The sequence below is a fragment of the Hoplias malabaricus genome, unplaced genomic scaffold (genome assembly GCF_029633855.1).
Source record: "Hoplias malabaricus isolate fHopMal1 unplaced genomic scaffold, fHopMal1.hap1 scaffold_172, whole genome shotgun sequence".
NCBI classification, from domain to species: Eukaryota; Metazoa; Chordata; class Actinopteri; order Characiformes; family Erythrinidae; genus Hoplias; species Hoplias malabaricus.
In genome coordinates this window covers 49,979-76,998 of record NW_027100971.1, presented here as the reverse complement: position 1 = coordinate 76,998, position 27,020 = coordinate 49,979, and the positions used below count along the sequence as shown (strand labels likewise).

The 27,020-nt window shown below is 42.6% G+C and overlaps 1 protein-coding gene and 2 long non-coding RNA genes across 3 annotated transcripts; all 3 read right to left on the bottom strand.

The window, feature by feature from the left end:
• Positions 1-768: 768 nt before the first annotated feature.
• LOC136682482 (CMRF35-like molecule 3) lies at positions 769-8,442 on the bottom strand. The gene is made up of 7 exons (XM_066658914.1): positions 8,362-8,442; positions 6,932-7,249; positions 6,362-6,448; positions 5,707-5,787; positions 3,135-3,239; positions 2,598-2,641; positions 769-1,737 (listed from the first exon to the last, which is right to left on the bottom strand). Exons 1-7 carry the CDS (start codon positions 8,399-8,401, stop codon positions 1,501-1,503), a joined length of 912 nt encoding a protein of 303 aa, XP_066515011.1. The 5' UTR covers positions 8,402-8,442; the 3' UTR covers positions 769-1,500.
• Positions 8,443-19,437: 10,995 nt separating this feature from the next.
• On the bottom strand, positions 19,438-19,965 carry LOC136682478 (uncharacterized). Its single transcript, XR_010798657.1, has 3 exons — positions 19,766-19,965; positions 19,597-19,694; positions 19,438-19,518 (listed from the first exon to the last, which is right to left on the bottom strand). It is a non-coding gene; the product is annotated as an uncharacterized lncRNA (long non-coding RNA).
• Positions 19,966-26,260: 6,295 nt separating this feature from the next.
• Positions 26,261-26,695, bottom strand: LOC136682479 (uncharacterized). Its single transcript, XR_010798658.1, has 3 exons — positions 26,571-26,695; positions 26,402-26,489; positions 26,261-26,324 (listed from the first exon to the last, which is right to left on the bottom strand). It is a non-coding gene; the product is annotated as an uncharacterized lncRNA (long non-coding RNA).
• Between the last annotated feature and the right edge of the window lie 325 nt (positions 26,696-27,020).

The following is a 27,020-nucleotide window of genomic DNA, read 5'->3' as shown; positions in this document are numbered from 1 at the left end:
AGAGAGAGAGAGAGAGAGAGAGAGAGAGAGAGAGTTTTAAGTGGAACTTTTTTAATGCCATCATTTCCCATTCCACCAGTTAACACTGACTCACAAAAAAACGCCATGTCTTTCGTGTCCAAAGCTCTAATAATGGTCCCTGCACTTCCACACCTGTAACATTGGGGCTGACCCACAAACACTGAAATGGGGTCCTCTCTCAGTGGTTCCCTTTCTCCTGGAGCCCACATCCTCAGCAGGTTCTAATCCTCCGTGATCAGCTCATTCCCAGCCTCCGAGCTACTGCCTCTGCATTGTCCAGCATCACCCCAGCATTCTCCACCAGATGCCCCTCTTCTAGACTCAGTCCTCCAGCTCTGCGCAATATCAGCTACAAACCATTTACAGATCAATATAAGAACCTCTGTAAAAACTGTAACATTAAAAGTTGCCATTCCTCATTCCAGGTGTCCTACACCATGCCCCCCCTCCTGTAGGTGAAACAGAGTAAAACAATAAAACCTGTCTAAGCTAGGTACTGAAACCAACTCATCCTGTGTATGTGCCCGTGTGTTCTGCTGGGTGTTACGTGTTTGGATCGTGTTTTTTTTTACAGAAACTAATACATTATACAGTCACCTAAATTTATATTTTCTTAGGAATGAGCACCAAACAAACATTTATATTTAACACAGTTTAAAGTTTATTTTTATGAGGATGTTACTAAAAATGGAATTAAAACATGTTAAACAACGTTAAAATATTAAATACAACATCCATAAAACCTTTACACTGCAGCATAAGAAAATATTTTATGGCTGCATTAATACTGCATTAATAAAATACAAATATTTTAATCAAGATTCTGAAAATGTAAATAAAATATGCTTCACAAGAGAGAAAATATATATATTATCAAAAATACATGTTACCATTTACTTATTAAAAATGATACTGGGCATTAACACTAACAAACAACAACAAACACAACAGCTTGTTACATTCTCACTTTGTGAACAGGTCTGGGCCTGACCCTTATAATAAACAGCAGAATATGTGTGAATTTAATTGAAAGTACAGTTATATGTACAAGCGGTATCCACCCATCCTGAGTGTGTTGCAGGAATAGTATAAGATTATTGGTGGATTTTCTAGATATTTTTACTTTTTTGTGTAAATTTTCTCTGTACTTGATGTTTTTGCTGGAATTGTGATATTTTATAAAAATTAGAATTAGAATCAGAATCACTACTGGCCACTGTGCTTGGACACATAGGAATATGTTCTCCACATTTAACCCAATGCATGAGGTGAAATACACATTTACACACACACACTAGTGAACAGTAGGGGGCACTACTAAGGAAAAAGTCTGCAAAAATGTAATTCATAGGAAAATATATTTTTAAATAAATATACTCTAATCAAGTAAATGTGCTGAAAATAACACTTTAAAACAATAAATATAAAATATACCAATTAGATTCACTCCCAGAGCTGTTTTTCAGTGTATGACTGTGTTCACTTGGGGACACGCACTGCAGAGTAAATAGTGGAGTTTCCAGCTGAGTGTTTAGTGGAGTTTACAGTGGAGTAAACAGTGGAGCTGAGGGACTGTTGTGGACCTTGCTGAGACGGGGTTGGAGTGTTGTATATGAATAAATCAGGAGGTTCAATAGTGGAGTAAAGTGGAGAATTAGTAGAATCTTCCCCAGGCTTCTGCTCCCTCTCCTCAATCTCCTGATAGATCCTGTCACCCTGAGGAAACACGTCCATCAGTTCTACTGTAAATCATCTCCCAAACATACGTAAACCACTCAGACACTGACAACATACATTTACACACAAGACAACACAAAGGAGTACTAGGAACCAGGGGATATATATATACTGTACACATGGGAACACTTGGAAGAGAAAACGAGGGGGCAGGATAACAAAGGAGACACAGGTGGGAACACTAATCACAAGGCGGGGCTATAGCGAAGACAAGGGACGAGACTGGAAACAAAACAGATCATTTAGCACGTGGCAGGGGTGAGGGTGATGTCTGAGTCTGCTATCTCTTCCTACATAGTTGACACTAAAGATGATTCAGAGAATAGAGACAATGTGTTTTATCAGATGTGATTTTCTGACACCTACCCAATTTGCAAAATCAGATCTAGACCTGAAGCAATTAACTATATAACTATAAACATAAACTGGACCTTAACCCTAACTCTAAACCAAACCATAGTCCTAAGCTTATCCTTAATCTAAAGCCTAACTGTAAGCTCTACAAAGAATATTCTCGCACAAAAGATTTTTTTGTTACACTTCAGATTCATAAAAGAAAAGTTTTGTGGTTTTAATGAAACAGCGCCACCAGTGGAAGTGAAGTGCTATGGGAGCAATCCAATGTCACTTCTAGCCACAGTTTCTGAACTGAGTAAATATTCATAGAGTCAAATTGCAAAGTGACCCTGCTATAATTTAATAATTAGAGTTAATTTCTTGTTTTATATTTTATTTCAGATTTTATTGGTTGGTTTTTCAGCTGTTGGTGTTGATGTGTCCTGAGTTTTGGGTTCAGTGTCGGTGCATCACTAAAGTAAGTGTTTACTTAAAGCACTTACCATTTCAGGGTCGGCCGGCACTGCACTCAGAGGGATCGACTTGTCTAGAGAAAGAACACAATTCAGAAGAGTAATATTTCAGTCAAGATGCTGAATGAACTACAAACCACTAGAGCTAGAAACTACAAATCCCAATCCATAACAGTTAGGAAAGGAAGTGTAATGCTTATAAATGCAGAGAGCAGTGATTAATATTTCCAGAATCCCTGAATCAGTTGATGCTGACAGTGTATTTCCTGCAATCACACACTGCACTTGAACTGCTGGCGCAGTCACTGGGGATTTAATTTAGAAACTGAAGACCCTCGACTCTTGCTCATAAAGGACTAGGCCTTTCCTGGAAACTGCTTCATACCTCAGCATGGTGACTTCACCCATGACACCATTACATAGTTTGTCTTGGTATTGCTTTCATTTTGACTGCAGCTCAATGTGGAGAGTGACACCTCAGTGCTGTGGGTTTGTATGTACATGCCTGTGTGTGTGTGTGTGTGTGTGTGTGTGTGTGTGTGTGTGTGTGTTTGCTGGAACTGGTACCTTTGGTCCTCTTTGTAGTTCTTTTTTGTTTGTACAGTGCTGTCATGGCCACCAGCAGTACTATCATCACAAAGGCCAATCCAACACTGATGTACATCACAGGGTCTAGACACACGTTAATGCATTAATCACAGTCACGGTTCTGTCAAACATTCATTCACACAGAGAAATGTTACAGTGGCCATGGTTTAGAAACTGGGCCCAGGTCAGAGCAGCACTTTCCAAAACTCTGTATTTAAAATGCAGACCAACATTAGCCAGTGGGATGAGATGAGCTCAGATGTGATTTAGAGGAGTCTGTGGCAAACTGCAATAATCTACAGACATTACTTCATTACAAGTATGAATGAATGTATTACTCCAGAGGTTGTACAATAAGAAAGGTGTGTATTACATATATATATGGATTGATAACAAAAATCCTTACCCTTAGCCCATATATCATTGGTATCTATAGACCATATGTCATGTAAAGGTTCATCATGCCTTTCATTCATTGTTTTAAATGATATTAAATTCACATTTCTGGTGCAGTCATTTATGAGAATTTGAATATGGGATCCAGCATCATGAGGTCACTAAAATTTAAATTACATAATCATTTTCAAGAAATCATTGAGACTATGTGAAAAATGTAAACACATACAATGCAGTGGTGAGCAAATCCTGAAAATCCTACATTTAATTGAAAATGTATGAAAGGTTGAACCTGAGAAAATGTTTGCTGAAACATAGTTTGATTTTGCTGCTAGCAGTATGTTTAAAACAGACAGTACAAAAGACTTATAACTTTTAAGAAAAAACTAGCATTGTGACAAATAATGCAACAATTTAAGAATACCTTTTCCTCAATGGGAAATGGCAAGGAACCTGGTAAATCCATCATTTACGGTACAAATATTATTAAATGTTTTAGAGAATCCAGAGATTTTTTCATATGCCAGGACAAGGCCCAAACAAATATTGAATGGATGTGCTCTTCAGGCCTTCAGACAGCACTACAATAAATATATTTGTGATGGTATGGGTGTACCCTGCATTCACAATGGTATGAGAGTACATTAGTACACATGGCATGGATAACTTGCAGAACTGTGAAGGCACTATTAATGCTGAATTATATATACAGGTGTTCAAGGAATGTGCTTCCCTGCAAATGATGTCACTGTCAGGGAAGGCCTCACTTATTCCTGGAAGAAAATGCCACACCACTTTTTGCACATATCACAGCAGCTTGGCTGCACAAGGGATGATACCGGACTTTAAGCTGACACAAATGCAGTTCAGACCTGTCAGCCACCTTGCGAATTCTGAAATGGAGGAGACCCTGAGCTGTGGAGCAGCTGAAACCCTATTTCAAAAAAAAAAAAAAGAATGGGAAAATATTATGCCTTCAAAACTACAGCAAATAGTCTCCTCAGATCCCAAAATTTGCAGAGTCTTTAACAGAAGAGGTGAGGAAGCACAGTGGTAAACAAATCCCCTGTCCCGAGATTTCAGAAATGTGGTTCTGACATCAGATTAAAAATGGTTAAATATTTCTAAAAACATATCACCCGTAGACACAGGAGCCTAAAATAGGAATGCACTATCCAAATTTCACATTCACAAAACCAAAAGAGCATAGCAACATGGCTAAATCCATAATTACCATGGCAACCATGATGACAGCCAATGCTTTTTCTTAGTCTTAGTCACAAGGTATATATTTGAGACACCCAGCAGAGTACATAATACCCCAAAAACACTCAATGGCCACTTTACTGGAAACACCAACCTCCACTCATTGGACACAACAATTTGATACTACCTTAAAAAACACCACACCCCCTTGTACACAGAATGCACCACTTAGCAGAAACATAGAGGAAGTAGTGAAAACCACCATGACCATGGCAACATAATTTTTTGTTTGTTTTTTGCTACATAGGATACTTTCAGAGACAATCATCACATCACAATACACACTGGCCACTTTATTAGAAACCCCAACCTCCACTCACTGGACCTTTTATGACCTTTTTTTATTACATGAACCTTTCAGTACTTTTTAGATTTTATCACACCTAGTCTGTTTGGAATAGCATTGACTAGGTTTGATACCCTGCTTGGGTAAAAACACTTCACTGAACCAGTAGGCATCCTTGAGCAAGATGCCTAACACTTTACTTATCTACTTAAGTGCCACGATTAAACAATACAGAAGAGAGAAAAATCAACAGCAGAAAATTCAGTTTGTGCCCTGTGACACATTTTGTAGAAGAACATTTTTAATGACCATAAGGAAACTAAGACTACAAATTTAACTCACCCATAACAGCAAACACACACACACACACACACACAGTCAGAGTATCAGACAGCCACATTGGAGCACATATTAGCTTTAGATCTTGAGAGAGGGAAAAGTTCTGTTCCTCCACTCTCCCCACCCCTTTGGGTCAGCCCTTTGGTCCTAAGCCCACTCCTTTAATCCACAGCTGCCTAGTCTTTATGTTTAATTCAGTAGGGATGTTAACATGTTTATTTACGACAGTATACACTGTGAGGTGTGAAAAAGCAAAGCACCGACCTGATGGTTCAGTTTTGGCATTGTGGGTGGTACTGGATGAGGTTGAGTGTGGGACATTTGGGATAGAAGTCCGTTGCTGTCCTTTGGGATAGAGAGAGAGAGAGAGAGAGAGAGAGAGAGAGAGAGAGAGAGAGAGAGAAATAATTCACAGAGCTGTCTTTCAGAATAACACAGATCCCACTCTGCAGTCACACATCCCCTTGTCTTCCAGTGTATTCCTGAAACTGTGAAACTGGGGCTGAATATGTTACAGCTGAATGGTTAACAATGGAAAGCGAGTGGTATTTATGGTCTTTCTGATGGATGGTGGGCGGCACAGTGGTGTAGCAGGCAGTGTCGCAGTCACACAGCTCCAGGGACCTGGAGGTTGTGGGTTCAAGTCCCGCTCCGAGTGACTGTCTGTTAGGAGTTTGGTGTATTGTCCGTGTGGGTTTCCTCCAGGTGCTTCGGTTTCCTCCCACAGTCCAAAAACACACGTTGTTAGGTTGATTGGCGACTCAAATAGTGTTTGTAGGTGTATGTGAATGTGTGTGTGTGTCTTGCCCTGTGAAGGACTGGAGCCCCCTCCACGCTCAGGACACACCATGACCCTGAACTGGATAAATGGTTACAGATAATGAATGAATGATGCATGGTCATTAAACAGAGTACATACCTGTAGATGGAGCAGTAAAGAGAGCTGTAGACAGTGTGTGAGCTGATGAAGGATAACTTGCAGGGACCGTAGTATTATTGAAGTTATCTGAACAATGAGAACAGTAAAATCAGATCAGTCTCAGACATTTTCACTGCACTGAATTCTGTTCTATTTACAAAGCCTATACATTCACTGTCTCCTGTATTTGGGCTCCAGATTCCTCTGTGTGAACAGATGATTTTTTTGTTAATTTCATTAGCCCCGTTTCATCTCCAGGACTTTTATTCTGCTCTTTTATTCTCCACAGTGGTATAATGAAGGATTACAGATATCTCCCTCTCATTCTGGAGAAGAGAATATAATGTACCTGTAGGGAACACAACTGGACTTTAACATCACTGCTGTATCTGTACAGTTCCATTTTATCTAAGAGTGTAGGGAACAGAATTGTGTCACATTTTAGTGCACAGTTTGTGTTTGTGCTGAGGTTAACATAATAAAGAAATATATTACTCATAAAATAAACAAAACTAGTCATTAGATTGGGGCCAGAATATGACAGTATTCCTAAAGCTGTAAATCACTCACCCAGTTTCACCAGTAACATAATCTCAGTGTAGTCATCATGTAAAGCTCTCTCTATCACACACCAGTACGTTCCTGCATCCTCTGTTCTCAGGTCAGTGATGGTGATGATGAAGACTCTGTTCACTGTGTCGTCTTTCAGAGAGAATCTCTGATCTTTAGCAGATTTAGAGTCAACAGGGATGTCTTTAGTACTCCAGACAGAACATTTCCCTCTGCAGAGATACTTTGTGTAGTTTTCATATCCAGACTCATAGGGGCAGTGAATCTGAACTGAGTGTCCTCTGAGTCCAGTTACAGTTTCAACAGCATTGACTCCAGCTGTAAAACACAATCCACAACAATAAACATGAGCCAAACACTGAGTACAACACACAAACACACACACAAACATATACCAACCACTTACTGACACTCTCACAGCTATGTACAGTTTTGTATTAGACATTACAGTTTACTCTTAATAAAAACCCTACTTTAAAGTGAAGTCACACAGTGGTTGCCATGGCAACAGTTAATGCACTGTGTAGATAGCTTCAGAAGAGGGTTATTGCAGCTTAACGTATTTATGAAACTTGAAATTAACAATGCATGCTCCAAAACACTAGGGATGAAACTTGACCAGCTCTGATCCCATTGTTTACTGAACACATCTGAGAACATCACACAGTCTGTCTAGTCTGTCTGAATAACAGTGCACTCCAAGAGGCAGCCATTGGCTTGAGGTTAGAGAAGCAAACTTGAGGCTGAAGGGTCTCCTGTTCAATTCCCGGGACAACCTTCCTTATTTGTACCCTCATTGTCCATTCTCTCAGCTCCACTGACCATACAGGAGCACTGTTCTGCAATAACGAACATAATGGACAGTGAGTGGACACAGGGTTTAAAAATCCAGCAGCACTGCTGTGTCCGATCCACTCACACTAGCACAACACACACTAACACACCACCACCCCATCAGTGTCACTGCAGCGCTGAGAATGATCCACCACCTCATCGCACCTGCTCTGTGGGGTCCTGAGCTTTGAAGAATAGAATGAAAGGGGGATAAGAAAGTATGCAGAGCAACAGATGGGCTACAGTCTTTAATTGTAGAAATGCAAAGTTCTCCTGTGTGGACAGTGGACCTGGGAGAATGGAAAATAAGTGTAGAAACAAGGAAGGTGCTCCTAATCCGGTGATTGTTCTGTGTAAACTTATTTTGGTCTCCAAAATTTGATGAATATCTACGCCACACACACACACAATTATTAGTAATATACATTTTAGTAGTATTAGAACAGGAAATTAGAAGTGGTAGAGTTAGCTGTAGCAGTAGCAGTAGTAGTAGTAAAAGTAGCGGCGGTAAATATGTAGTAGTAGTTGTAGTAGTAAATGACATTGAAATATATATAGAAATATAATTGATAAATGAAGTGCAGTATGAAACTCACCCGTTAAGAACCCAAACAGAAGGAGTACGAGTGGCCACATGCTGGACTCAGTGTCCGAATCTTTCCGTTTCTTGTTCTGTACTTTGTTGCTTCTGCTTTCTGCCCTCGTCAGTGCTGAAACTATGATGAGGTTTCAACCACCACCATTTCCTCTCACACTTTGCTCTCTCTCACACATTCATTTTTTTTTCTTTTTCTCTCTCTTTATCTCTCTTCCACATCAATGAACACATCATTAACACGTGCATTAACTCACACATATGAGCAGCTCAGACTAATGGAGGTGAAATGTCAGAACTACTCTGACCACACCCTACTACAGGTGTCCAGTCTCCTGTCTCATTCTCTCTTTCTAGAAACCTACACTGACTCCAGTGTCTAATATTTCGTTAACACATGCACATTGTGGGCACTATTGTTTTTGGGCAGTGGTCGATAAAACACTCTCAGGAGCATTTTTGTAGTCCTTTGTAGTTCATCTGTCCCAGTGCATACTTTGAAAACCCCCTTTCACCCCATCCCTCAGTGCTCAGGAGCCTCACAGAGCAGGTATGATGTGGGCAGTGGATCATTCTCAGCGCTGCAGTGGACACAGATGTGGTTGTAGTGTGTTAGTGTGTGTTACGCCAGTAGGAGTACACTAACCCAACACACACTAGCACCACATCAGTGTCACAGCAGCAGAGTCCTGACAATTACAAGAATGGGTGTAAATGATCTAAAAAAGTGTGAGGAGCAGCAGACCACAGAGAAGGCAGTCACATGCTGGTTACTATGGTGATAATGCTGTGTATATAGTTTCAGATCAGTGTATATTTGCTCCACTATTTCACCACTTCCCCTAATGTGACTCATGCTGTATCATTTCCTACAATCAGTGTGTAGTGGGCTTCGGCAAGCCCCAGAGGAGAGGACACTAACTTATTTTTTAATACTTAATAAACTGGAGGACAAGAACAAGGTGAATAATTTGGTTTATTATTAATTAACAGAATGGAGGTAAGGGGTGACTGTGGGAGTGTATCAGTGTTGTCCTTTTGTGCGAATAAGACCCTCAGCCTGGGTTTTCATGCTTTTGAGACCTTTATTGAAGAACCACCTAAAAGAAAAGTTACACACTGTCCAACCCCAGTACTAGAGTCCACCATCCATGGAAACAAAACATGGGCTGGATGCCCATTCTTAGTATAGCAGTAACACAGCAAGTGTCTGTGTGTGTTGCTTGTATTATCGCACACATAAGTGTCATCACTATTTCACCAGGTGTCAATTTACTCAGAGTCCTCAACCAAGAGTCTCTCTGGTCAGCTTCTATCTAGCTTCAATTGGAAGCAGTGTTTGTTCATATCTCAGGAGTTTCTCTTGTGATGATCAGGGTTAAGAGCAGAGGGCCAGAAGCGTGTGAGAAGCAGCAGTGGTGTTGAAGCTGTCAGTGTGGATAACCTCTGAAACTTGCAGGGTTGTGGTGCTGCGGGGATCATTGTTTTCAGCTGGTTAACCTCCTGCAGTTTCATTTTCACTCATCCAGTCAAAAGTGCCTTTAATCATTGATCAAATCACACCACTGACTGTGAGGATTTGGCTGTTAGTTTCAGATCTAAATGTTTCAGAAAAAAGATCAACAGAGTGGTCCACCTTTCAGTGAGAGGCTCAGAAGGTTCTGAGAAGTTTTGCTGACCACAGAACACTGATATTTTCCTACTTCTAGCAGTGGAGCATTAGGTTAAGGGTGACATGGGCAGCCATTCCAGATGGCATCTTGCCTGAGTTGCCACTGCACACCCATCCACACATAAAAACAATCTGAATAGTCATAATTGCATGTGATGTCAGCATATCACAATGAGGATCACGTACACTGTGTAGTACATGATGGATTGAGTGGGAGTGGGGAATCTATCTTACAAGCAGTGGCGGATGCTGGTCTTTCAAGGAGCGGAAGCTCAATTTCGGCCTACATCATAAAATGTGTCGGTTTATTTATACGTAAATTCTACCCTCTTTTCCTTTTCAAGAAAATGATCCGTGACCCTATCGTACCAACAAGGCGTCTTTTCCAAGGACTTGAATAGTGTCCTCTCAATGGCCAGCAGAGCTAGGCTGCTTAAACGGCCTTGGCTCATGTGAAGTGTGTCCGCCTGTGAGTGCTTTGTGACGGTGGAGGGGCTCAGCAGCACCCGCTGGACAGAAACTGCGATAGAAGTCAGAAAGAGTGATAGAAGTCAGTCTCCAAACACAAGCAGCTACAAAAAACCACACCTGAAATAGAAGCTTGATTTGTCGCTAGTCGTTTTTAACAGAGAAAATGCCACTAAAAGGATTCAACTCAGAACAGAATGAAAATGTAATGCGCCCACGGATCTCTACACCAAAGGATCGCTGATTCGCTCATTTTGCTGTCACTGCCCCATAGACCCATTTCGCTGCTTCGCTATTGAACTCTGTGGACGCTGTTTAAAGCACTGTGAAACTGCGGGAAAGCCACGTCTTTACCAGTGATAAGAAGCTGATTCTGAACAAAAGTTGAGCGCGTAGTGCATATTTATTCAATGACATGTACACACAACAGTATATATTTGATCACTTATTTTTTGACATTTTAGGGGAAGCTGAGCTTCCCTTGCAGGCTTAGAGCAATCGACTCTGGTTGGAACACACCCTCCGATCCCCCTTCTTAAAAAGGGGAACTACCACCCCAGTCTGCCAGTCCAGAGGCACTGCTCCCGATGTCCACGCAATGTTGCAAAGATGTGTCAGCCAGGACAGCCCACAACCTCCAGAGCCTCGAGGAACCCGGGGCGAACTTCATCCACCCTCGGGGCCCTACCACCAAGGGGTTTTCCTACCACTTCAGGCACCTCAGCCCCAGTGATAGACGAGCCCTCCCCGGGGTCCCCAAACTCTACTTCCTCTGTGGAAGATGTGCTGGTGGAATTGAGAAGATCCTCTAAGTATTTCTTCCACCTAATGACGGCCCCAGTCGAGGTCAACAATTCCCCACCCCCACCATATACAGTGTTGGTGGAAAACTGCTTTCCCCTCCTGAGTCGCCTGATGGTTTGCCAGAAAGTTCTCGGAGCCGACCGAAAGTCGTTTTCCATGTCCTCACCGAACTCCTCCCACACCCGAGTTTTTGCCTTAGCGACAGCCAAAGCCACGAATCGCTAGACTCTTCAGTACCCGTCAGCTGCCTCCGGAGTCCCCCAGGCCAACCAGGCTCAATAGGACTCTTTCTTCAGCTTGACAGCCTCCCTCACCCGGGGTGTTCAACACCAAGTGTGGGGATTGCCACCCCGACAGGCACCGACAACTTTGCAGCCACAGCTCCGTTCAGCCGCCACCACAATGGAGGTCCGGAACATGGCTAAATGTCACCAGCCTCCCCCGGGATGCAGTCGAAGCTCTGCCGGATGTGGGAGTTGAAGATCTTTCTGACAGGTTCCTCTGCCAAATGTTCCCAGCAAATCCTCCGCACACGTTTAGGCCTGCCAGGTCTGTCCGGCATCCTCCCCCGCCATCTGATCCAACTCACCACCAGGTGGTGATCAGTTGACAGCTCAGCACCTCTCTTCACCCGAGTGTCCAGAACATATGGCCGCAGGCCGACTATAAAGTCGATCATCGAAATACGGCGTAGGGTATTCTGATGCCAGGTGTACTTGTGGACACCCTTATGCTCGAACATGGTGTTTGTATCGGACAAGCTCTTGTTGGAAATTAAATTTTAATTTTTAATTTACTACAAAAATGGAAGTAAAATATATTGCACAAGGGAAAAAAGTTTGTGAAATATCTACAGCATTAGAAAATATCCTAAGACCGCCTAAGGTTGCTCCACCCTCAAACCATGCCATAGAGGGTTAGTATTTAAATAAAATGATATTTAAATACTGTTAATCACTGGAGATTATGCTACACTTGTAGATGCTGTAAATAGAAACTGACACAAGGCTATGTTTACCACACATTGCATATTGGGCAAACTATGAAGTGAAGGGTATATTTCATGGTTTATATAATTGTAACATTGTAAAATCCCCATATTAGAAATAATAATATTTGATCAGAACTGCTCACACATTCACAGATGAAAGGTCCACTTTTCTAATGTAAACAAACCTAGGCCTTTAGAGTAAAGGACAGAAAGTCACATGGTGGTTACCATGATGAAAATGTAGCTCATATACAAAGATTCAGTTGAAAAGATATTTGGTCCCAGCATGAGATCAAGGAAAACATGGCATTTGGAACAGCAAAAAATAAGTCAATATTACCCACTTATGGAACAGGTGTAGAGAAATATTATCAACTCTTTTCATTCCTTTGAAACTTATAAGGTCTCTCCAAATGCCTCCAGATGTCATTTCTTGGCAGGCTCAATAGGACTCTTTCTTCAGCTTGACAGCCTCCCACCACCGAGTGCGAGGATTGCCACCCCGACAGGCACTGACAACCTTGCAGCCACAGCTCCATTCAGCTGCCTCAACAATGGAGGTCCGGAACATGGCCCATTCCGAGTCAATGTCACCAGCCTCCCCCGGGATGCAGTCGAAATGCGGCATAGTATATTCTGATGCCAGGTGTACTTGAGGACACCCTTATGCTCAAACATGGTGTTTGTAATAGACAAACTGTGACGGGCACAGAAATCCACTGAACGCCACTCGGGTTCAGATCAGTGGGGCCGTTCCTCCCAATCACGCCTCTCCAGGTCTGACTGCCATTACCCATGTGAGCGTTGAAGTCCCCCAGCAGAACAATGGAGTCCCCAGAATGAGTGCTCTCCAGCACCCCCTCTAGGGTCCCCAAGAAGGCCAGGTACTCTGAACTGCTGTTTGGTGCATATGCACAAACAAACATCAGAGCCCTTTCCCCAACCTGAATACGCAGGGAAATTACCCTCTCGTCCACTGGGGCTATGAGTAAGCCCACTCCTGCCTTACGCCTCTCACCCTGGGCAACTCCAGAGTGAAAGATCATTAAAGCCCCTCTCAAGAAGACTGGTTCCAGAGCCCATACCGTGTGTCGAGGTGAGCCTAACTATATTTAGCCGGTACCTCTCAACCTTGCACACCAGCTCAGGTTCTTTTCCCACCAGAGAGGTTACATTTTATATATATATATATATATATATATATATATAGGGAATATCTATTTAATCCCACATTACACCCACAGGACAATTAATAAAATCTTCAATTATTGAGCATATTTTGACTGAAAGTGAAGTCATAATGTGATGTTGTTTTGGGAGCCAGACCATACCTCAGTCATCTCTCCAATGCTCTATTTATACCTCTTCACTCTCACTTCATCTCCACGTTGAACAATATCACAGCCACCACCATCTCGTCTCCTCGAGTCGAGATGGAAATTCATTATCTGTAACTGGTTATCCAGTTTAGGCTCGTGGCGGGTCCAGAGTCTACCCGGTGCAAGGCAAGCATACACCCTGAAGGGGGCGCCAGTCCTTCACAGGGCAACACACACATTCACACCTATGGACACTTTTCACTTTTGAGTCGACAGTTTTTGGACTATGGGAAGAAACTGGAGTACCCAGGGGAAACCCACATGGACACAGGGAGAACACAACAACCTCTTCACAGATAGTCACCGGAGCATTCCGGGACTTAAACCCACAATCTCCAGGTCCCTGGAGCTGTGTGACTGGTATACTACCTACCTGCTGCGCTACCGAGCTGCTCTTGTTGGAAATTACATTTCAATTTTTGTTTTACTACAAAAATGGAAGTAAAATATATTGCAAAAAGTAAAAACATTTGTGAAATATCTACAGCATAAGAAAATATCCTAAGACTGCCTTGATATTAATAAAAAATATTTAAAACTCAGACACCATACAAACATCAACGCAGACTTTAATCAATTATTTAAAATAAAAATGGGAATATAACCTTTTGCATATAATAAAAAAAATACATTAACCCTCTATGGCATGAATTTTTATTTTTTAGGAAAAAGATATCACTGCCTATTTTTTGGAAGATTGGGGGTCCCTGAAAATGTATCAGTCATAAAATTTGATACCCCCCCACACCACAAGCCAGTGTTACTTTGTTGCCTCAGGGCAACAGTGTGCAACAGTTGTACTAAAACACAGAGGATTTCTATAATACATTTAATATGTGAAACAATGTAAAAACGTGTGATACATGCATGAGAATATTATATTACAACAAGCTTCAGCAAGGATTTATTAATCACCACAAAATAAGACTTGTGCATCAATTTTGTAACACTGGAACTCTATCTATAGTGTAGGTATTTTGTGTGTGTCGGTGCGTGCATGTGATGGAATGTGTGTTTTTTGTGGGATATTTTTTGATAAAATGTTTCTTTTTTAGCTAATTGTGAATTCCTATTCTGTGTGGAACTTCACACTTTTTGGTGGTTGTGAAGCACAGGTGTGCATCACAATTCCGGCATTTGCGTGTGCCTGGCAACCCAAATAATGACATATACAGTACACAGAAACTGCTCCAGTTGATTTGTTCTACAATGACTTGCAACATGTCTTCAGAAAAATGCTGAAAAGAAATGTTGATTATGTATCTGACAAGGATGTTCCGTGCTTACCTCGGTGGAGAACCCAACACAGTGCGAACTTTACTGATTACCCAGAATCTGGTCCCCCCTGGAGTACTTCAAGCTATTTTTTGAAGACATTTTGCAAGTGACTGTAGAGCAGTAAAGTCTATATGCTACGCAATGCATTGTCAAAATAATTTTCTTCATTTTCATCATTATCAACAGGCAAACAATAAGCTTCAAGAAGAAAGCAGGCATTTCATTTATTCATTCATTCATTATCTGTCAGCGCTTATCCAGTTCAGGGTTGCGGTGGGTCCAGAGCCTACCTGGAGAGTTAATAGAGGGTTGCCATAGAGGGTTAATATTTTAATTAAATATTATTTAAATACTGTTAATTACTAGAGATTATGCTACACTTGCAGATGCTGTAAATAGAAACTGACACCAGGCTATGTTTACCACACATTGCATTTTGGGCAAGCATTATATAAACTATGAAGTGAAGGATATATTTCATGGTTTATTAAATTATAACATTGTAAAATCCCCATATTAGAAATAATAAGATTTGATCAGAACTGCTCACACATTCACAGATGAAAGGTCCACTTTTCTAATGTAAACAAACCTAGGCTTTTAGAGTAAAGGACAGAAAGTCACATGGTGGTTACCATGATGAAAATGTAGTTCATATACAAAGATTCAGATGAAAAGATATTTGGTCCCAGCATGAGCTCAAAGAAAACATGGCATTTGGAACAGCAAAAAATAAGTCAATATTACCCACTTTTGGAGCAGGTGTAGAGAAATATTGTCATCTCTTTTCATTCCTTTGAAACTTATAAGGTCTCTCCAAATGCCGCCAGATGCCATTTCTTGGCCGTGGCTGAGGCAGCAACAGAAAGAGAGGGAGCATCAAAGCCGGGGCATAGGGAGAGGTACAGAGCTGGGGCCTGGTCCCCCCCCTTCTTTGGAGCTAATTTAGGGACAAAGGCTTGTTCATCTGGAAATGAAAAACTGAAACTGACAGTTCACGTCTTGAGATTGAACTCTGAAAATTACAACACTGTATTCACAATTAAATTAAGCACAGAAAGATTTTTATTTTGTTTAAATAGAATTTTGGTTCAAATAATTTATTTTAAATAATAGTTACAGATCTTATTTTCAAATTCACATTTCTTTTTCCACTTTCAGATCTTCTTTCTGTTTCAGACTCCCCTGCCCCACATCTTTGGAATCCACTCCCAGACTCTCTGAGGGCACAACACAGCATGGAGTCTTTTTTAAAAAAAAAAAAACTATATATTTTTTTTTATTCAAAAAGGCTTTCTAGGATTTAGGTTTTTATTTCTATATTTTAATTAATTCATTTTTTTTATTTATCTGATCTTGTTTTTATTTACTTTTTTCTTAATGGATTTTATTGCTTTTGATTATCCTGTAGCACTAAGATTTCCTTGAAATGTAAAGTGCATTACAAATAAAATGTATTATTATTGCTTTGGGAGGAGGGACATCAGCTGAGAGGGGTGTGGTATGACTGACAGCATATAAAAAAAAAGAAGACCTTCCCCAGTGTTGACTATAAGAAATATCACAGAACACTCACTAAACATAATATAAAAGGTAAAATGTTAACTTTAGTGACTAAGTTCTGTATAATTAGCTCTTTTAGACAGTATTTGGCACCATTCACAGTATAAGAGACAGAATTGCTAGATTGTGTAGTTCCAAGCCACACTTTAGTTTCACAGCACTTTGCTGGCAATGGCATTTGCTCCATGAGGACAATCTGCAGTGTGCAGGTACTGAACCTTAAAAATATTGCCCCTTATTCTCCAGCTTCTTAGTCTGATATCCTGTTCTACCATAAATGGTGGTTTAATTTAAAGTGGTTCTGTTGCTGTGTGTATACCCCTTTACATTAACAGCATTTACACAGTGTTTTACATGCACCTTTCCCAGCGTTAAAACTGAGTGTTGAAAGATGCAATACCATTAAAGGTGGAACAAAAAATATCTCACCATAGTTAACATTTATCTGCACAATAGAGCCAGCAGCTTGTCCAGATGGACCTTATGCCATAGCCAGCAAAGGGCTGGGGGGAAAGTGTGACTGGAGAACTACACAATCTGGCAGTTTCTCGCTCTTATAGTGAGACTGGTGTTGAATGTTGTTTAAAAGAGCTCACTATAGAGAACTTTGCCACTAAAGTCAATGTTTTACACTGAATATTGTGAATAGAGTGAGCTCTGTGATATTTCTCATAGCCAACAATGAGAAAGGTCTTTTGCATTATTTTTTATGCTGTCAGTCATTATGCCATACCCCCTCAGCTAATGACCCTCCCATGTTAGATCAGGGCCAAATTCTGTAACTAAAAGTGAAAGTTAAAAAAAAAAGGTCTGTAACTGAAAAAAAAAAAAAGATGTGAAACAAACAAACAAACAAAAAAAATGTATCAAAATATGAAAGTGAAAAAAATACCTATTTAAAGTAATTCTGAATCAAATTTCTATTTAAACTGACAGAAATTCATTCTACCCTTATTTCTCAAGATTGGAACTTTCCGTCTCTTTTTTCAGATTAACATTTGTCCCTAAATTTGATCGATTCCACCATTTTATGAAAACCCTTCACCCTTACACCAACTTATAAAAAAGCATGAACACCACAACTTGCTGACTGGTTGGAATAGTGTTTCAGAATGAGATCCTTTTTTTTTTTTAGTTCACTGAGCAAGACCTGTATACAAACACTAATCCTTTTTTCAACAGTCAAACAGACCAGAAAGCTAGGGAATGATGAGGAAACCCTGAATTAATAAAAAACTGTATTGAATTTACATAATTTACATTTCTTTTAAGCCTATTATTGGAGGACTGTCCAATAAGAAACACCCCCCCACCACCATACAGATAACCAGGAATGCAGCAGAAGCCACATCATACACTTTGCATTGTAGCCTCTCACTGGATGGGTCCCCTTCATAGGCAGCTCCTCCTGGTAGTGACTAATCAATGTGAGTGCATATGTCCTCCATTAGCTCTGCAAAACGCATAGAGTAAGAACACACACACACACAAACAAACACACACTAAACCAAAACAAAAAAGTACTGAGCCGTAATGTGAGAACTGAGTGCTGTACCTGTTGATCTCTTCTCGGAAGATGATTCTTGGGCGGCTGTGTTTGTGGTCGAGGTTGTGATTGTTGTGTCTGCTGCTCTTTTTTGTTCTGTTGATGTTGATAAACACTTGACAATTTGATACCAGTAAAAGTCCTTGGGTAATTTTGGAGATGATTATTTTACTGGGATCATCTGAACAATACAACAAATATAATGAAATATCACTCTGATATTTATGTCACTGACCACTTACAAAGTCAGTACACTTATTGTCTGTTTATTAAGGACTCCCCTGAACCATCAGTGCTATAACTGGGAGGGTAAATATTACAAGCTTCCTCTGATAACGTAAATCATTGGGACTGAACACACTTTGGAGAAAAGCACTAACTGCCCAGATCAGTGATGTTAGCAAACATGTGCCTGTTACAGCCAGCACTGCACTGACTGATGTGGGAGGAACAGGCCATGACCTTGGGGATACCTGGTTATAGCCATGACGTCACCAGAAATCAGACTCCCAGTGATAACGTGCAGCTGTGTGCCAAAGGGGCCCCATGACACCCCATGTTTTTTTTATGATGTATGTAAGTTCACATTCAGGAATTAGTATGACCTTTAAATTATGGCTATTTTCTGCTTATGTGGCGAGGTGGTAGTGGTCAGGAGGAATATACAATAAAGTGATGTAGCACGACTACGCCACCTAAGGGACTTTCACCCCTAGGAAATAAAAAGGGGGCGTTAAGGCCCAGAGGAAAGAAAAAAGAAATAAGAAAGACACTCAGGTTCATTCACACCAAGAGGCCAGAGACGTATTTCCAACACTTACAAATTTATTAACAATAGGTTTTAAAACAGTTTCATGTAACCAACAGGACTGGGAGGACTATCAGCAGTAAAATAATTACTAGACAAGACCAAGTAGTAGAACAGGGCTGGGCTTACCACGGTAGAGACTGAGCTCAGAGGGAGTCCCCTATACCACCACCATATGTAATCACACCACACAGGTTACACACCCAGTGCTCTACACTGCAGGACGAGTGACCGGGACTCCACAAACCAACCCTATAACCTCCTGCCGTGACCCACAGCTCCTGTCTAAACGAGAGAGAGAGAGAGAGAGAGAGAGAGAGAGAGAGAGAGAGACAGAAGAAGAGCAGAGAACACAAATGTAGAAAATAATAAAAGAAAACTCAATTCACTCCAAAAAAAAACACCACTCTTCACATCAAAAACACACACACCGAGCGCTTGCTGGTAACGATGATAACAAATTCAAATAAAAAAAAATACAAAAGAAATCACAGAAAACAAAAACGAAACAATGTAGTCTTTAAAACAGAACAAACTAAAAACAAAACCAAGGCAAAACAATGTAGTATTTGAAACAAAACAAAACCCAAGACAAAGCAGCAGCACCGCAGGAACTGGACAAAAGCCAGGACCACCCAGGCTCAGGAACCTAAAAAAACACAAACACTAAACAATACAAATCGACTAAAATCTAATTTTTTAAAAGTAAGATAATTTGTATACCTACCAGAAGACAGTAGCACAGCGTTCCCCACTCCGGTCAAAATCAGAGAGTACAGCAGCAGTAACGACCCAACCATGCAGCACGGTTGCTACTATCACCCACTAGATTAAAAGAAATATTAGTATCTCCCAATCTGATCATTAATAAAACAGGTCAACTAGCGTTAACATACCCTCGCTATGATGCAGACACCGGAATCCAACCAGCCGACACCGGCAATCCAAGCACAAGCCAACGGTTTCCGATCGTCACGGAGCAAGCCACAAACTTCAGCAACATTAAACACTGCCAATACAGGGATCAGACGCCGGAAGAGAAACAGGAAATGCCTTGGCAAGCAACCCACCACTGCCGATACATATAGCGCAAGGAAGGCCCGCCCCCCTCATTAATTTGAAAGTCCCACCCCAAAATCCTCAGACTGGGAAGTGTAGGGGGTAAAACCAATGGCAGAACTCCATCCTGCTACAATCCACGCCCCCTTTTTGCATCGTCGACCCGACGATGAACGAGATGAAAAAAAAAACTAACACCAAGGTCTAAACAGGGCAGACTGTGCATTCAATACAAAACCTAATGGTTCACCTACCACCTCATCTACACCACCAGCTGGGCGGGGGAGATGATGAATATTAGAGTGCTGACCAGCTGTGGAACGAGCAGTCCGTCGCAAAGATGGCAATCCAGAACATGATTGACCATCTAAACGCAACAAAGAATCCTGAGACTGAGAACTTCCCTGTGCAGCTATTTCCTCTGGACGCTGATCTACCAATACTCCCCCCAGGGGAACTGTAGGACTGGAGTTACTTAAAACAGATTCATGAGGTGGTAAACCCTCAGATACCAAGAGGCAAATGTCATCCTCTTCGCTGGAACTATCCCCAGGAACCACTGAAATAGGAACCTGAGAATTCCTAGGAGGAGAAGGAAAGGCTTCAGTCCGAACACAAGCTTTTAACATTCTCCGATGGACATGCCTGACCTTACTTAAGTCATTGACTGGGGCAATAGCATAGACAGACCCGTCACCTGAAGGGGCCCTCACCACCCGGTATACTACAGAACTCCAAACGTCCTGAATCTTATGCCGCCCCCGAGTACTAAGATCCCGGAGGTAAACCGACTGTCCTTCCTATAAGGGTGCATCCCGAACCTGCCGATCATGCCACTCCTTCCTACGACCAGCAGCTGCTAACAACCGTTCATGAGCTCCCTCAAATGCCAACGTAAGCCTTGCCTGGTGCTCTGCCACCCAATCCTGGGTTTCCCCAGGCACAGGCTCTAGAACTCGACCCAACAAAAAGTCTATGGGAAGCCTAGGTTGCTGGCCAAACATTAAAAAGTAGGGAGATTCGCCAGTGCCCTGATGGGGGGTGGTATTATAACAAAAAACCACCTGTGGCAAATTTGATGCCCAGTCCCGCTTCTGGGAAGATGGCAACGTATGCAAAAGATTATGGAGAGTTCTATTAAAGCGCTCACACTGCCCATTACCAGCAGGGTGATATGGGGTCGTCCTAGACCGTTCTACCCCATAGAGGCGACATAATTGCTGCATCAGGACACTTTCAAAGCTCCTACCCTGATCAGAATGAATACAGCTTGGAACACCGAACTTAAAGAACCACTCCATCAGCAGTACCTGTGCTACCGTCAAAGCTCGCTGATCCCGAGTGGGAACTGCTACGATATATTTGCTGAACACATCCGTCATCACAAGCACAGTGTCCAACCCGTTTCGAGAAGGTTCCAACACCGTAAAATCAATAGCTAAGATTTCATTTGGCCTTGATGCTAGCAAATGTCCCATAAAACTATGCGGTACCTGCCCAGAATCTTTTGCAACTTGACACCGCTCGCACGCTTGACACCACTGTTTAATGTCCTCAAACATCCCTGGCCAATAACAACGCTGCCTCACCAATTCTGAGGTCCGCTCAATTCCCTGGTGGCCATGTTCCTGATGCAGGCGTTGCAAGGTCTCCTGTTTAAGAACTGTGGGCAAGATAAGTTGGAAATTATCTCCCCCCCCCATCGGAACGAAACACCCGACGATATAACACCCCATCACGTTCCACCAACCGATCCCACTGGCGCAATAGTGCCATAGCGGGCCTAGAGACCTGGCGTCGCTCCGCTGGAGAGGGCCAAACTCGTCTCCGCCAAAACCCCAAAATCTCTCCAAGAAGGGGGTCTGCATCTTGCAGGGACCGAAGGTCTAATGAGGAGTTACTTGGAAAAACAGAGACCACTGACTGAGTTACAAATGCCGCAGGACCCACCCGTGAGGCCTGTTGAACTGACGTAGGAACAGAAGTACCTGGAACAACATGCTCAGCCAAATGGGGACCTGACAGATACTGGCGGGACAATGCATCAGCATTCTTATTACTGCGCCCAGACCGATACTTTATTTCGAAATCAAAAGCCGCAAGTTGTGCCGACCATCGATGCTCAGTGGCTCCCAATTTTGCCGACTGAAGGTAACTCAGGGGATTATTGTCTGTGAAGACCACGCATTTATGCCCCAAGAGATATTCGCGAAATTTTTCAGTCATTGCCCACTTAAGTGCAAGAAATTCCAACTTCATAGAACTATAATTGTCCATATTTCGCTCTGAGGGGCGAAGGCCCCGACTAGCGTAAGCCACTGGCCGAACACTACCCTCATGCTCCTGAGAAAGCACGGCTCCAAGACCACTATGACTGGCGTCAATCTCAAGGATGAAGGGCTGCGAAAAATTGGCATATGCCAAGACCGGAGCAGATACCAACTTTGCCTTTAGGAGTTCAAAGCTCTGTTCGCACTGTGGGGTCCAAACTGACCCCAGGGCCTGTCCAGAACCTTTTTTAGTCTTCGTACCTACAAGGGCAGCCACCAATTTATGCAGAGGACCTGCCAACTGAGCAAAACCCTCTACAAAGCGCCTATAATAATAACTGGCAAACCCCAGAAAGGAACGCAGCTCAGACACACTGCGGGGACGCTGCCACTGGGCTACTGCCTCTATCTTAGCAGGGTCAGTGGAAACCCCCTTGCTTGAAATAACATGCCCCAAATACCCAACTTCTTGTTGGAAAAAGACACATTTACTCAACTTGGCTTTTAAACCCTCTTTTTGCAAACGCCCGAGAACCTCTTCCAGTCGTTGCAGATGCTGGGAAACAGATGAGGAAAACAATAATATCATCCAAATAAAGAAGCAACGACTGATACTGCTGATCTCCAAACATCATTTGCATTAACCGCTGAAATGTGCTTGGAGCATTACAAAGCCCAAATGGCATTCGATTCCATTCAAATAAGCCAAAGGGGGTACAAAAAGCTGTCTTGGACTTATCTTGTTCGGCCACTGGAACTTGATTATACCCACTGGCCAGATCTAAAGTAGAAAACCAGCGGGCTCCTGAAAGGGCATCCAGGCTCTCCTCGATACGAGGCAAAGGAAAGGCATCTTTGCGCGTCTTACTATTAAGCAATCGATAGTCCACACACATACGCAGACTCCCATCCTTTTTTTTAACCAGGACGATAGGGGACGCGTAAGGACTACTACTACTCTCTCTCACGACCTGAGCCTCAAGGAGCTGATCAATATGAGCCTTTACCAACTCATACTCTGATGGAGGAATACGTCTATACCTCTGCCGAACTGGGACATTATCTAGCAAGGGAATCTCATGGGCAATGAAGTTGGTGCAACCCAGATCACTCTCATGAGCAGAAAAAAACTGAGCTATAGCTCTGTAAAAGAGATCTAACCCCCTTCTGTTCTAGATCTGTCAAACCCGATAAATCTAAAGCCTCTATCCCCTTCTGCACTTCGCTATCCACTACTTGGGACGACACAGTGGCAGCAGCGGCTCTAACCTCCGTAACCCCAGCCGGTAGGCTAACAACCTGAGCGCTTCTTAAAAAGCCAAGACAGGTATGGGGATAAAGCAAGACTTCTGTGGTCCCTACATTAACTATTGGAATATGGACAGTGCCTCGAGCAACCTGGACAAGACAGGGAGACGTCAACAAACCAGCGGGCAGCCCAGACTCTGAAGGCTCAAAGAGTGCAGACAAGCCACCAGATAGCTCCGGACAAGTGCTAATAACCACCTTCATCACACCACCAGGTATACGCACCGCACCCGGGCCTCGAACCCTTACAGCACCCATCGGGTCCCTAGGAACTTGGGCCGCAGACCGATGACACTGTTGCAAGGCCTCAATAACTGGGCCCGGAGCATGTGCCGCTGAAGGCACATCGAAGAAAGAGGGACCATATAAACCGAAAAGCTCCCGATAGGACCGGCTAATAACATTCATCCCCAAGACACCAGGGACTGCCGGCAAAGCACCAGGAGGATCCTTCACAACCAGGATCCCTTATTACACAACAAGACATCCAGCTCCAAATACCCTATGTAAGGAATATCAAGCCCATTAGCTGACCGAAGCTGTAGCCATTGACAAGACTGGAGACGTTCATAACCCCAGGGTTCAAATTGCTTTGAAAAAAAGCTCTCGGTTACCGTAGACACCATGGAACCCGTGTCTAAAAGACAAGAAACAGTAACACCACCAATTAAAACATCAATCACTGGACAGGAGGAGATTAGCCTAGCCACCGTACCTGCCCTTGAGCCTGATGACACTCCCTCTGAGCCGTGGCTCCGCAGCTCAGTGGGCTTCAGTTTTCCGGCTGCTGGCAGGAACGAGAAGGTCTAGCTAGATTCTGAGGCAAGACCCTAGGAGAAGGGGAAACACGCTCCCCCTCACAGTCACGAGCAAAATGACCTGGCTGTTGACATCTCCGGCAAATAACACGCCCCTGACGAGGAGAATAACTAGGTCCAGAGGAGGTCTGTAACAAAAGCACAGTTCGAGTTAATTGATTAAGCTGCTCTTGCTGACGTTTCAACATGTCCTTTAACTCCCCCAATTCTGATGACTGAACAACACCCAATGGGGCTGGGCAGGCACTTCCTTGTACGCCATACTGTAAACCACAGGCCAATGGTAGAGATAAACTACGTCGCCTTGCACTGCCAGGCAACCCTTCCCTCTCCCATCGGATGGCTTCCCCTCGTACCTCCAGTAGGGTAGCAGTAGGCCGTTGACGAACAAACTGTTTCAACTCCCTACGAAGAGCACCATCCAAAACATGCTCCACGAACTGATCTCGAAGTAAAACCCCTACATTCATAGTCCCCTCAGGTGCATGTTGCTTTACAGACTCCATTAAGGCCATTAAAGCCAATGAGTACTCCTGCAAGGTTTCTCCTTCCTGCTGTTGCAAGGTAACATAAGACTGAGAACAGCCGTAAAGCTCTTTCAAAATGGCTAGAACTTTTTCAGGGTCTCCCCTCTCTACACCAGGACGATACTTTATCTCCTCTCTAGCCTCTCCTTCTAAATGATCAAAAATAAAGAACGCCTGATCTTGCCCAGAGAGGTGACGGGCTCGCATAAAACCCTGTATCTCTTCTACCCATTCTGTTATCCCAATCCCAGTCTTACCATTAAAAGATGGGCACTTCCGATCACGAGGAACTACCACCAGACGCTCAGTAACAGCACTAGAAACAGCAGGCAAAACATCACTCACCGCAACAGAAACAACTGGGGTAGATGCATTAGAGCCAGTGGAAACAGCAGCCATTTCTTGATGTAACCGCTCATTATCAGCCTTAAGCTGCAACACAAGTTCCCTAAGCTGCTGCACCTCCTCCTCCATCCCCACCTAGGGAAATCTGCACCAAGTCTCAGGTCAAGAAAGAAAAAAAACAATATATTTATACACTTTCCTCTCAGTTCCTCAACAAATGCTGCTGCTTTGCCTTAAATAAAACTATATATTAAATACTTATCAAACCCAAAATTAACAGGAAGGAAGTACGTCTCTTGCTCTCAAAGTGTGATCCTGCCGACTACGCCAAGATGTGGCGAGGTGGTAGTGGTCAGGAGGAATATACAATAAAATGATGTAGCACGACTACGCCACCTAAGGGACTTTCACCCCTAGGAAATAAAAAGGGGGCGTTAAGGCCCAGAGGAAAGAAAAAAGAAATAAGAAAGACACTCAGGTTCATTCACACCAAGAGGCCAGAGACGTATTTCCAACACTTCCAAATTTATTAACAATAGGTTTTTAAAACAGTTTCATGTAACCAACAGGACTGGGAGGACTATCAGCAGTAAAATAATTACTAGACAAGACCAAGTAGTAGAACAGGGCTGGGCTTACCACGGTAGAGACTGAGCTCAGAGGGAGTCCCCTATACCACCACCATATGTAATCACACCACACAGGTTACACACCCAGTGCTCTACACTGCAGGATGAATGACCGGGACTCCACAAACCAACCCTATAACCTCCTGCCGTGACCCACAGCTCCTGTCTAAACAGGAGAGAGAGAGACAGAAGAAGAGCAGAGAACACAAATGTAGAAAATAATAAAAGAAAACTCAATTCACTCCAAAAAAAACACGACTCTTCACATTAAACACACACACACACACCGAGCGCTTGCTGGTAACGATGATAACAAATTCAAATAAAAAAAATACAAAAGAAATCACAGAAAACAAAAACGAAACAATGTAGTCTTTAAAACAGAACAAACTAAAAACCAAGGCAAAACAATGTAGTATTTGAAACAAAACAAAACCCAAGACAAAGCAGCAGCACCGCAGGAACTGGACAAAAGCCAGGACCACCCAGGCTCAGGAACCTAAAAAAACACAAACACTAAACAATACATTCGACTAAAATCTAATTTTTTAAAAGTAAGATAATCTGTATACCTACCAAGAGACAGTAGCACAGCGTTCCCCACTGCGGTCAAAATCAGAGAGTACAGCAGCAGTAACGACCCAACCATGCAGCACGGTTGCTACTATCACCCACCAGATTAAAAGAAATATTAGTATCTCCCAATCTGATCATTAAGAAAACAGGTCAACTAGCGTTAACATACCCTCGCTATGATGCAAACACCGGAATCCAACCAGCCGACACCGGCAATCCAAGCACAAGCCAACGGCTTCCGATCGTCACGGAGCAAGCCACAAACTTCAGCAACGCTAAACACTGCCAATACAGGGATCAGACGCCGGAAGAGAAACAGGAAATGCCTTGGCAAGCAACCCACCACTGCCGATACATATAGCGCAAGGAAGACCCGCCCCCCTCATTAATTTGAAAGTCCCACCCCAAAATCCTCAGACTGGGAAGTGTAGGAGGTAAAACCAATGGCAGAACTCCATCCTGCTACACTTATATCAGTGCACATTTTTTAACATATTGAACAAATACATTATTTAAAAAATCATGCATTTATAAACATGATGGTTATCTTGAATACATACAATCAGTCTCAAAACTCACCCTCTGTAACCTGTAATATAATCTCAGTGTATAAATCAAA